The sequence below is a fragment of the Thalassophryne amazonica genome, chromosome 10 (genome assembly GCF_902500255.1).
Source record: "Thalassophryne amazonica chromosome 10, fThaAma1.1, whole genome shotgun sequence".
NCBI lineage: Eukaryota > Metazoa > Chordata > Actinopteri > Batrachoidiformes > Batrachoididae > Thalassophryne > Thalassophryne amazonica.
In genome coordinates, this window is record NC_047112.1 from 104,547,640 (window position 1) to 104,560,013 (window position 12,374).

The following is a 12,374-nucleotide window of genomic DNA, read 5'->3' on the forward strand; positions in this document are numbered from 1 at the left end:
TACTGTAAATGTAGTTTAAGCTTAGCCATTCGTTCAGATTAACATAAATACCAATGTGTGAGTTTCAGTACAAATTGTGAAGTCACACAAAGTTGATTCAGCCTTTCTTTAGTAACTATTCTTTTTCCAGGGAAGGCATTATGGCCAAGCTGCAACCTGAGACCACTATAAATGAATTATTTGAGTTACTTGACTAAACGTTTCAGCCCTACTCCTTTATTGAACTGTCTTTTTCTATAACAAAAAATAAATCAATCAGTGAATAAAAATAAATATATAAATTAATAAAAATGTCGGTGTTTGGATAGGAATGACAATAAAACTTAAAAGAATGACATTAACTTCTGTTTTTTTTTGTGTCAACTTGCAGCCCTGCACCTGTGCAATAAACCAAGCACCCTAAGGTGCTGAGAAGACAACACCATGGCAGGGGCCTCTGTGAAGGTGGCTGTGCGTGTCCGTCCCTTCAATTCTAGAGAGACTGAAAAAGAAAGCAAATGTATCATTCAGATGTCTGGAAACACCACCAGTAAGTATGCCAAGAAAGCTGTTTCACTGGCACACCTATACCATTGTAAGCTGTACATGTGTGGCTTGTCTGTGTAAAGACACATTAAATAAGAAATTATTCAAGTTCTTATCTTGTATATGATGTATGATGCTGGACAGGGGTGTTTGCAGATGCCGATATCTTTGTAAGAGAACAAAGTCTGTCTCTATGTTGCTGGTGCTTTCTATCTTACTGTATGGTTATGAGACTTAGATGATAAGCAGTGACCTAAGGCAATGACTGCATGTCTTTGACACTAGGTCTATCCTTGGGTACTGCTGGAATAACTTTCTGTCAAACAAGTGTTTACTTCAAGAAACTAAGATGAGGACTATTACTTGCATTGTGAGGGAATGTCAGTTACGATATTTTGGCCATGTGGTGCATATCTCTGGGCATGGTACAACACCCAGGTGTCTTATGCCTTGTTTCCACCAGGTGGTCCAGGTTGGCACAGCATAGTATGGTACGGTTCAGAACAGTTAAGCATGGCTTGGCTTGCATTTCCAGTGCCAGAAGTGTCCTTTTATTTGAAGGTGGAGTATGGTAGACGTCGACATGCACATCATTGCATCAGAGATTTGTTACACAGTATGGCGGCAGTTGTGTGTCAGTTGTGCAGCATGACACATGTCTGATCCACAGAGGGTACACGAAAACACCTTTCCATGCAACCCCTTCAGCTGCCCTTGTGTGTGGAGTTTGTGTGCTACAGATTGGGCACATTTCCACAGAGATCTGCCACTTTTTTGAAATATATATGCTAGATTTAGTGGTTTGCTGTCATATTTCCTCACTGTTCATGCGCAGTCAGAGAGAGAACGAGAGATGGTGGACAAAACAAGCTAAATATTGAATGGTTAAATTTTTCACACTCTTCAGTTTGGATTTATCTTGTGTGCGTGCGCATGTGTGCGAGTGTGTTTCTCCGTCATTCATGTGGGCAGTGTCAGCTGAATCAGCACAAAAATGATGTCACTGGAAATTAACAGCTTTCACTGGACTTTTTATGGCTGGACAACAACTGAGCCATGAAAAATACAAACAGATTTTTTTTACTTTTTTGTCTTCTTTTGACCAGTACTTCACACTGAACTCTGAGTGAAATTCATGGAAAAAAGACAAAACTGTGGTGAGTCCACAGTGAACTTAATGTATCAACTTATATATTAAAACTTTCTACGCAAAGTATTTTCAGGCAGGTGATGTTAAACATATGGTAGTGGGGGGAACAGACGCACACACAATCAGGCAGGTGATGTTAAACATATGGTAGTGGGGGGAACAGACGCACACACAATCAAAACTGAAGGTGCAGAGTAAAGAAATGTGGGAAAAGGAATCATTTAATATTTAGCTCAATTTGTCTTTAATGGTGACAGTTTTTAGTTAGTGCTACAGGTTGACATCATAACAGTAATCGGAGCACAGATTACTTATGCGTGCATTCAGTGACAGACGACCTGCATGTCTGCTTGCGCTGATAGAAGACAGATATGTCCGCCTGGTCTGTTTTGAACATGCACAAAACTTTCTGATAAACTCTGTGGGCATCAGCTGACAAAGAACTCATTTTGCGCTTTATAACAGCAAAATGAGCACTTTATAAAATTAACTTTATTCATAAAAACCATGGCACACAGCCCGATCATTGCGCACCCATTTGCTGTGATATTATGATATTACTCTTTTTTCTGAGTTCATTTCCAGCCTTATGTCACTCCGGTCATGTTACAGGAGACAATCTGCTGTTGTGCACCAGTTGGGCAGTCATGGGATGCTCTGTGGGGTGTTTGTGTGAGGTCTGTGTGGTATTTGAGTGTTCTCCAATCTTAGCAACTCTTCTGCAGAAGTCAGGTGCAGCTTCATACTTTACGGTGATCATGGCAGTTTATGAGTGAATACCAAGCGGGCCTTGTAAGGTCCTGCTAGCTGCTGTGCGTCTCTTTGGCGACATGTGATTTTTGATGTGATTTCATGACTGAACAAGGACCGCTGAATGTGTAACAGGGGTTTAAGCTGTCACACAGCCCTGCCCCATCCACATAGAAGTGGGTTTAGGTCAAGTCAACTGTAAACCATTTGCATGTTTTGTATTGTATTGTTAAATTACAGCACATGGTGTAATTTAACATATTTATTTATTTATTGTCTTGGTGGATCATTAATGGGGTTTATTTTTGTCAAGAGCAGAATGTTGAACAGACAACAGATGCCCAAAAGCTGCCATGAATACAACCCCTGGCAAAAATTATGGAATCACCGGCCTCGGAGGATGTTCATTCAGTTGTTTAATTTTGTAGAAAAAAAAGCAGATCACAGACATGACACAAAACTAAAGTCATTTCAAATGTCAACTTTCTGGCTTTAAGAAACACTATAAGAAATTAAGAAAAAAAGTTGTGGCAGTCAGTAATAGTTACTTTTTTAGACCAAGCAGAGGGAAAAAATATGGACTCACTCAATTCTGAGGAATAAATTATGGAATCCCCAAAACTAGCACCTGCATCAAATCACATCTGCTCGTTAGTCTGCATCTAAAAAGGAGTGATCACACCTTGGAGAGCTGTTGCACCAAGTGGACTGACATGAATCATGGCTCCAACACGAGAGATGTCAATTGAAACAAAGGAGAGGATTATCAAACTCTTAAAAGAGGGTAAATCATCACGCAATGTTGCAAAAGATGTTGGTTGTTCACAGTCAGCGGTGTCTAAATTCTGGACCAAATACAAACAACATGGGAAGGTTGTTAAAGGCAAACATACTGGCAGACCAAGGAAGACATCAAAGCGTCAAGACAGAAAACTTAAAGCAATATGTCTCAAAAATCGAAAATGCACAACAAAACAAATGAGGAAAGAATGGGAGGAAACTGGAGTCAACGTCTGTGACCGAACTGTAAGAAACTGCCTAAAGGAAATGGGATTTACATACAGAAAAGCTAAACGAAAGCCATCATTAACACCTAAACAGAAAAAACAAGGTTGCAATGGGCTAAGGAAAAGCAATCATGAACTGTGGATGACTGGATGAAAGTCATATTCAGTGATGAATCTCGAATCTGCATTGGGCAAGGTGATGATGCTGGAACTTTTGTTTGGTGCCGTTCCAATGAGATTTATAAAGATGACTGCCTGAAGAGAACATGTAAATTTCCACAGTCATTGATGATATGGGGCTATATGTCAGGTAAAGGCACCGGGGAGATGGCTGTCATTACATCATCAATAAATGCACAAGTTTACATTGATATTTTGGACACTTTTCTTATCCCATCAATTGAAAAGATGTTTGGGGATGATGAAATCATTTTTCAAGATGATAATGCATCTTGCCATAGAGCAAAAACTGTGAAAACATTCCTTGCAAAAAGACACATAGGGTCAATGTCATGGCCTGCAAATAGTCCGGATCTTAATCCAATTGAAAATCTTTGGTGGAAGTTGAAGAAAGTGGTCCATGACAAGGCTCCAACCTGCAAAGCAGATCTGGCAACAGCAATCAGAGAAAGTTGGAGCCAGATTGATGAAGAGTACTATTTGTCACCCATTAAGTCCATGCCTCAGAGACTGCAAGCTGTTATAAAAGCCAGAGGTGGTGCAACAAAATACTAGTGATGTGTTGGAGCGTTCTTTTGTTTTTCATGATTCCATAATTTTTTCCTCAGAATTGAGTGATTCCATATTTTTTTTCCCTCCGCTTGGTCTAAAAAGTAACCATTACTGACTGCCACAATTTTTTCCCCTGATTTCTTATAGTGTTTCTTAAAGCTAGAAAGTTGCCATTTGAAATGACTTTAGTTTTGTGTCATGTCTGTGATCTGCTTTTTTTTCTACAAAATTAAACAACTGAATGAACATCCTCTGAGGCCGGTGATTCCATAATTTTTGCCAGGGGTTGTACATAAAATGCTGTGATGCTATTAGCTTTTAAAATAAGTTATTTTTCTTGTTGGTGGGACAAAGAGCTGAAGTTCTGTGGTTCATGCTGAGAAATGCACCCGGAGCAGATTGGGGGGGGGGCTTTTTTAAAGGGACTTATTCAGTAATTTCCATACTAAGGAATTAAAATGGCTTCCATATGTTATCTTCCAAAACAAGGGCATCTTATATGACAACAGTTTTCATTAGGCAGTGTTATTAGACGGCATTGCTTAAATTTTCATTGTTACGCAGATGATACCCAGCTTTATCTATCCATGAAGCCAGAGGACACACACCAATTAGCTAAACTGCAGGATTGTCTTACAGACATAAGGACATGGATGACCTCTAATTTCCTGCTTTTAAACTCAGATAAAACTGAAGTTATTGTACTTGGCCCCACAAATCTTAGAAACATGGTGTCTAACCAGATCCTTACTCTGGATGGCATTACCCTGACCTCTAGTAATACTGTGAGAAATCTTGGAGTCATTTTTGATCAGGATATGTCATTCAAAGCGCATATTAAACAAATATGTAAGACTGCTTTTTTGCATTTACGCAATATCTCTAAAATTAGAAAGGTCTTGTCTCAGAGTGATGCTGAAAAACTAATTCATGCATTTATTTCCTCTAGGCTGGACTATTGTAATTCATTATTATCAGGTTGTCCTAAAAGTTCCCTGAAAAGCCTTCAGTTAATTCAAAATGCTGCAACTAGAGTACTGACGGGGACTAGAAGGAGAGAGCATATCTCGCCCATATTGGCCTCTCTTCATTGGCTTCCTGTTAATTCTAGAATAGAATTTAAAATTCTTCTTCTTACTTATAAGGTTTTGAATAATCAGGTCCCTTCTTATCTTAGGGACCTCATAGTACCATATCACCCCAATAGAGCGCTTCGCTCTCAGACTGCAGGCTTACTTGTAGTTCCTAGGGTTTGTAAGAGTAGAATGGGAGGCAGAGCCTTCAGCTTTCAGGCTCCTCTCCTGTGGAACCAGCTCCCAATTCGGATCAGGGAGACAGACACCCTCTCTACTTTTAAGATTAGGCTTAAAACTTTCCTTTTTGCTAAAGCTTATAGTTAGGGCTGGATCAGGTGACCCTGAACCATCCCTTAGTTATGCTGCTATAGACTTAGACTGCTGGGGGGTTTCCATAATGCACTGAGTGTTTCTTTCTCTTTTTGCTCTGTATGCACCACTCTGCATTTAATCATTAGTGATTGATCTCTGCTCCCCTCCACAGCATGTCTTTTTCCTGGTTCTCTCCCTCAGCCCCAACCAGTCCCAGCAGAAGACTGCCCCTCCCTGAGCCTGGTTCTGCTGGAGGTTTCTTCCTGTTAAAAGGGAGTTTTTCCTTCCCACTGTCGCCAAGTGCTTGCTCACAGGGGGTCGTTTTGACCTTTGGGGTTTTTACGTAATTATTGTATGGCCTTGCCTTACAATATAAAGCGCCTTGGGGCAACTGTTTGTTGTGATTTGGCACTATATAAATAAAATTGAATTGAATTGAATTGAATTGATGATGAATCTGGCTGAAATGACTCAACAGGTAAGATTAAGACTTTATATTAACTCTATGTGCAAATGGTTTTAATATTTGGAACAGTATAAGTTGGAACTGTATGAATGAGTTTATCATTTTGTTCTAAAATCCTGGAAAAAGTGGTTTCGTGACAGCTCGTGGACCACCTCACTGAGAATAATCTTTTTGAGCCATTGCAGTCTGCTTTTAGAAAATATCACTCCACTGAGACAGCACTTGCTAAAGTTGTGAATGACCTTTTGCGAGCAGTGGACTCGGATACCACTACAGTCTTGGTCTTAGTGCTGCATTTGATACCTTGGATCATCATATTTTACTCGATAGGCTGGAGAATCATTTTGGGATTACTGGAACTGCTCTTGCATGGTTGACGTCATACTTGACGTGTTGTGCAATGGCACTTCCTCTGATCTTAGGGACATGAAGTTTGGGGTTCCGCAGGGATCCGTTTTAGGCCCCCTGCTTTTTTCCTTTATGTAGCACCCCTTGGGAATATACTGCGGCGTTTTGGAATTGCCTTTCATTGCTATGCTGATGGCACCCAACTGTACATGCCGATAACTGCTGGTAATCTCATTCACATAAAATCTTTGGAAGATTGCCTTGCATCAGTGAGAAGTTGGATGTCTAGTAACTTCCTATTTCTAAATTCTGATAAGACTGAAATTGTGGTTCTTGGTCCAGCGAGGTATCGGCATAAATTTGATCAGCTAGCGCTTAGCTTAGGTTTGTGTGTAATACCGATACAGATAAAGTGAGGAATCTTGGGGTAATCTTTGATCCTACATTGTCTTTTGACCTCCACATTAGAGACATTACAAGGACTGCTTTCTTCCATTTGCGCAATATAGCGAAGATTCGTCCCATCCTGTCTATGGCTGATGCTGAGACTTTGATTCATGCATTTGTCTCTTCTAGACTGGACTAGTGTAATGCTTTATTTTCTGGTTTACTGCAGTCCAGTATTAGGGGTCTTCAACTGGTTCAAAATGCTGCTGCCAGACTTTTGACACAAAGCAGAAAGTTGGACCACATTACGCCCATTTTGGCATCCCTACACTGGCTTCCAGTCTTTGCGAGATCGGATTTTAAGGTACTGTTATTAGTTTATAAAATTGTTCATGGAATTGCACCTCCATATCTGGCTGACCTGGTAAGGCCCTATGTACCAGCTCGGCTTTTCAGTTTTCTCTGTTTTTATTATGTTGTGTGAAGCACCTTGAGGCGATCTCATCGTGAATTGGTGCTATATAAATTAATAAATTTGAATTTTGAATTTGAATGGTTGCGTGAGGACTTTGCTGAAAATAAATATAGGGTATCAATCAATCAATCAATCAATTTTTTTTATATAGCGCCAAATCACAACAAACAGTTGCCCCAAGGCGCTTCATATTGTAAGGCAAGGCCATACAATAATTATGTAAAACCCCAACGGTCAAAACGACCCCCTGTGAGCAAGCACTTGGCTACAGTGGGAAGGAAAAACTCCCTTTTAACAGGAAGAAACCTCCAGCAGAACCAGGCTCAGGGAGGGGCAGTCTTCTGCTGGGACTGGTTGGGGCTGAGGGAGAGAACCAGGAAAAAGACATGCTGTGGAGGGGAGCAGAGATCGTTCACTAATGATTAAATGCAGAGTGGTGCATACAGAGCAAAAAGAAAAAGAAACAGTGCATCATGGGAACCCCCCAGCAGTCTACGTCTATAGCAGCATAACTAAGGGATGGTTCAGGGTCACCTGATCCAGCCCTAACTATAAGCTTTAGCAAAAAGGAAAGTTTTAAGCCTAATCTTAAAAGTAGAGAGGGTGTCTGTCTCCCTGATCTGAATTGGGAGCTGGTTCCACAGGAGAGGAGCCTGAAAGCTGAAGGCTCTGCCTCCCATTCTACTCTTACAAACCCTAGGAACTACAAGTAAGCCTGCAGTCTGAGAGCGAAGCGCTCTATTGGGGTAATATGGTACTACGAGGTCCCTAAGATAAGATGGGACCTGATTATTCAAAACCTTATAAGTAAGAAGAAGAATTTTAAATTCTATTCTAGAATTAACAGGAAGCCAATGAAGAGAGGCCAATATGGGTGAGATATGCTCTCTCCTTCTAGTCCCCGTCAGTACTCTAGCTGCAGCATTTTGAATTAACTGAAGGCTTTTTAGGGAACTTTTAGGACAACCTGATAATAATGAATTACAATAGTCCAGCCTAGAGGAAATAAATGCATGAATTAGTTTTTCAGCATCACTCTGAGACAAGACCTTTCTGATTTTAGAGATATTGCGTAAATGCAAAAAAGCAGTCCTACATATTTGTTTAATATGCACTTTGAATGACATATCCTGATCAAAAATGACTCCAAGATTTCTCACAGTATTACTAGAGGTCAGGGTAATGCCATCCAGAGTAAGGATCTGGTTAGACACCATGTTTCTAAGATTTGTGGGGCCAAGTACAATAACTTCAGTTTTATCTGAGTTTAAAAGCAGGAAATTAGAGGTCATCCATGTCTTTATGTCTGTAAGACAATCCTGCAGTTTAGCTAATTGGTGTGTGTCCTCTGGCTTCATGGATAGATAAAGCTGGGTATCATCTGCGTAACAATGAAAATTTAAGCAATACCGTCTAATAATACTGCCTAAGGGAAGCATGTATAAAGTGAATAAAATTGGTCCTAGCACAGAACCTTGTGGAACTCCATAATTAACTTTAGTCTGTGAAGAAGATTCCCCATTTACATGAACAAATTGTAATCTATTAGACAAATATGATTCAAACCACCGCAGCGCAGTGCCTTTAATACCTATGGCATGCTCTAATCTCTGTAATAAAATTTTATGGTCAACAGTATCAAAAGCAGCACTGAGATCTAACAGAACAAGCACAGAGATGAGTCCACTGTCCGAGGCCATAAGAAGATCATTTGTAACCTTCACTAATGCTGTTTCTGTACTATGATGAATTCTAAAACCTGACTGAAACTCTTCAAATAGACCATTCCTCTGCAGATGATCAGTTAGCTGTTTTACAACTACCCTTTCAAGAATTTTTGAGAGAAAAGGAAGGTTGGAGATTGGCCTATAATTAGCTAAGATAGCTGGGTCAAGTGATGGCTTTTTAAGTAATGGTTTAATTACTGCCACCTTAAAAGCCTGTGGTACATAGCCAACTAACAAAGATAGATTGATCATATTTAAGATCGAAGCATTAAATAATGGTAGGGCTTCCTTGAGCAGCCTGGTAGGAATGGGGTCTAATAAACATGTTGATGGTTTGGATGAAGTAACTAATGAGAATAACTCAGACAGAACAATCGGAGAGAAAGAGTCTAACCAAATACCGGCATCACTGAAAGCAGCCAAAGATAACGATACGTCTTTGGGATGGTTATGAGTAATTTTTTCTCTAATAGTTAAAATTTTGTTAGCAAAGAAAGTCATGAAGTCATTACTAGTTAAAGTTAATGGAATACTCAGCTCAATAGAGCTCTGACTCTTTGTCAGCCTGGCTACAGTGCTGAAAAGAAACCTGGGGTTGTTCTTATTTTCTTCAATTAGTGATGAGTAGAAAGATGTCCTAGCTTTACGAAGGGCTTTTTTATAGAGCAACAGACTCTTTTTCCAGGCTAAGTGAAGATCTTCTAAATTAGTGAGACGCCATTTCCTCTCCAACTTACGGGTTATCTGCTTTAAGCTACGAGTTTGTGAGTTATACCACGGAGTCAGACACTTCTGATTTAAAGCTCTCTTTTTCAGAGGAGCTACAGCATCCAAAGTTGTCTTCAATGAGGATGTAAAACTATTGACGAGATACTCTATCTCCCTTACAGAGTTTAGGTAGCTACTCTGCACTGTGTTGGTATATGGCATTAGAGAACATAAAGAAGGAATCATATCCTTAAACCTAGTTACAGCGCTTTCTGAAAGACTTCTAGTGTAATGAAACTTATTCCCCACTGCTGGGTAGTCCATCAGAGTAAATGTAAATGTTATTAAGAAATGATCAGACAGAAGGGAGTTATCAGGGAATACTGTTAAGTCTTCTATTTCCATACCATAAGTCAGAACAAGATCTAAGATATGATTAAAGTGGTGGGTGGACTCATTTACTTTTTGAGCAAAGCCAATAGAGTCTAATAATAGATTAAATGCAGTGTTGAGGCTGTCATTCTCAGCATCTGTGTGGATGTTAAAATCGCCCACTATAATTATCTTATCTGAGCTAAGCACTAAGTCAGACAAAAGGTCTGAAAATTCACAGAGAAACTCACAGTAACGACCAGGTGGACGATAGATAATAACAAATAAAACTGGTTTTTGGGACTTCCAATTTGGATGGACAAGACTAAGAGACAAGCTTTCAAATGAATTAAAGCTCTGTCTGGGTTTTGGATTAATTAATAAGCTGGAATGGAAGATTGCTGCTAATCCTCCACCCCGGCCCGTGCTACGAGCATTCTGACAGTTAGTGTGACTCGGGGGTGTTGACTCATTTAAACTAACATATTCATCCTGCTGTAACCAGGTTTCTGTTAGGCAGAATAAATCAATATGTTGATCAATTATTATATCATTTACCAACAGGGACTTAGAAGAGAGAGACCTAATGTTTAATAGACCACATTTAACTGTTTTAGTCTGTGGTGCAGTTGAAGGTGCTATATTATTTTTTCTTTTTGAATTTTTATGCTTAAATAGATTTTTGCTGGTTATTGGTAGTCTGGGAGCAGACACCGTCTCTACGGGGATGGGGTAATGAGGGGATGGCAGGGGGAGAGAAGCTGCAGAGAGGTGTGTAAGACTACAACTCTGCTTCCTGGTCCCAACCCTGGATAGTCACGGTTTGGAGGATTTAAGAAAATTGGCCAGATTTCTAGAAATGAGAGCTGCTCCATCCAAAGTGGGATGGCTGCCGTCTCTCCTAACAAGACCAGGTTTTCCCCAGAAGCTTTGCCAATTATCTATGAAGCCCACCTCATTTTTTGGACACCACTCAGACAGCCAGCAATTCAAGGAGAACATGCGGCTAAACATGTCACTCCCGGTCTGATTGGGGAGGGGCCCAGAGAAAACTACAGAGTCCGACATTGTTTTTGCAAAGTTACACACCGATTCAATGTTAATTTTAGTGACCTCCGATTGGCGTAACCGGGTGTCATTACTGCCGACGTGAATTACAATCTTACCAAATTTACGCTTAGCCTTAGCCAGCAGTTTCAAATTTCCTTCAATGTCGCCTGCTCTGGCCCCCGGAAGACAATTGACTATGGTTGCTGGTGTCGCTAACTTCACATTTCTCAAAACAGAGTCGCCAATAACCAGAGTTTGATCCTCGGCGGGTGTATCGTCGAGTGGGGAAAAACGGTTAAAGATGTGAACGGGTTGGCGGTGTACACGGGGCTTCTGTTTAGGGCTACGCTTCCTCCTCACAGTCACCCAGTCGGCCTGCTTTCCCGGCTGCTCGGGATCTGCCAGGGGGGAACTAACGGCGGCTAAGCTACCTTGGTCCGCACCGACTACAGGGGCCTTGCTAGCTGTAGAATTTTCCACGGTGCGGAGCCGAGTCTCCAATTCGCCCAGCCTGGCCTCCAAAGCTACGAATAAGCTACACTTATTACAAGTACCATTACTGCTAAAGGAGGCCGAGGAATAACTAAACATTTCACACCCAGAGCAGAAAAGTGCGGGAGAGACAGGAGAAGCCGCCATGCTAAATCGGCTAAGAGCTAGTAGCTACGCTAAGCTAGCGGATTCCTAAAAACACGCAAAGCGAATAATGTGTAAATAATTTAGAGGTGATTCAGCAGAAGGAGTGCTTTAGTTAAGGCACGTAAAGATTACACTGGGAAACAAATCGTAATCTAGATAACTAGATCAATCTAACTGCGCAGATCAAACAGCTAACAGATACAGAAAAACACCGCTGTGCTCCGGAACAAGAAGTGATACAATACCGCAGTGAGAGCCGACCACCAGTAGAGTCAAGTAAAAAAGTAAAAAAAAAAAAAAAAAAAAAAGATGTAGATGTAGATGTTATACTGGACCTCTGTATTTATGTGGACCATCCTGAATAAAGATATATTTTATCATTACTGTGCCGCTTTGTCGTGTAGCTTGAGTTTTTTTCTGTTGAGCCAATCAGTATACAGCGGTGGGTTAGCTCCTCCTTTTTTGGTAATGTTTGATTATTTTGACATGTGTATGTTATTTTGGTACTTGTCCCTACATCTGAATGTGGAAATACACAAATAGCATGCCGTACCTACCCGGACCGCTTGGTGGAAACGAGGCTTTAGTGTTGAGGATCCCAGTGGCTGTGGGGGGTACCTACATTCACCTGGCTGTGGCAGATAGATGGT

The 12,374-nt window shown here is 40.7% G+C and overlaps 1 protein-coding gene across 1 annotated transcript in view; it reads left to right on the forward strand.

Annotated features, from left to right (window-relative positions):
* The first annotated feature begins 367 nt into the window (after positions 1-367).
* The window catches only part of kif1aa (kinesin family member 1Aa), a 237,111-nt gene continuing 225,104 nt past the window's right edge, over positions 368-12,374 (forward strand). The window contains 1 exon segment of the mRNA XM_034180686.1: positions 368-529. Within this exon segment, the coding sequence (XP_034036577.1) occupies positions 424-529 (106 nt within the window). The 5' untranslated portion in view covers positions 368-423.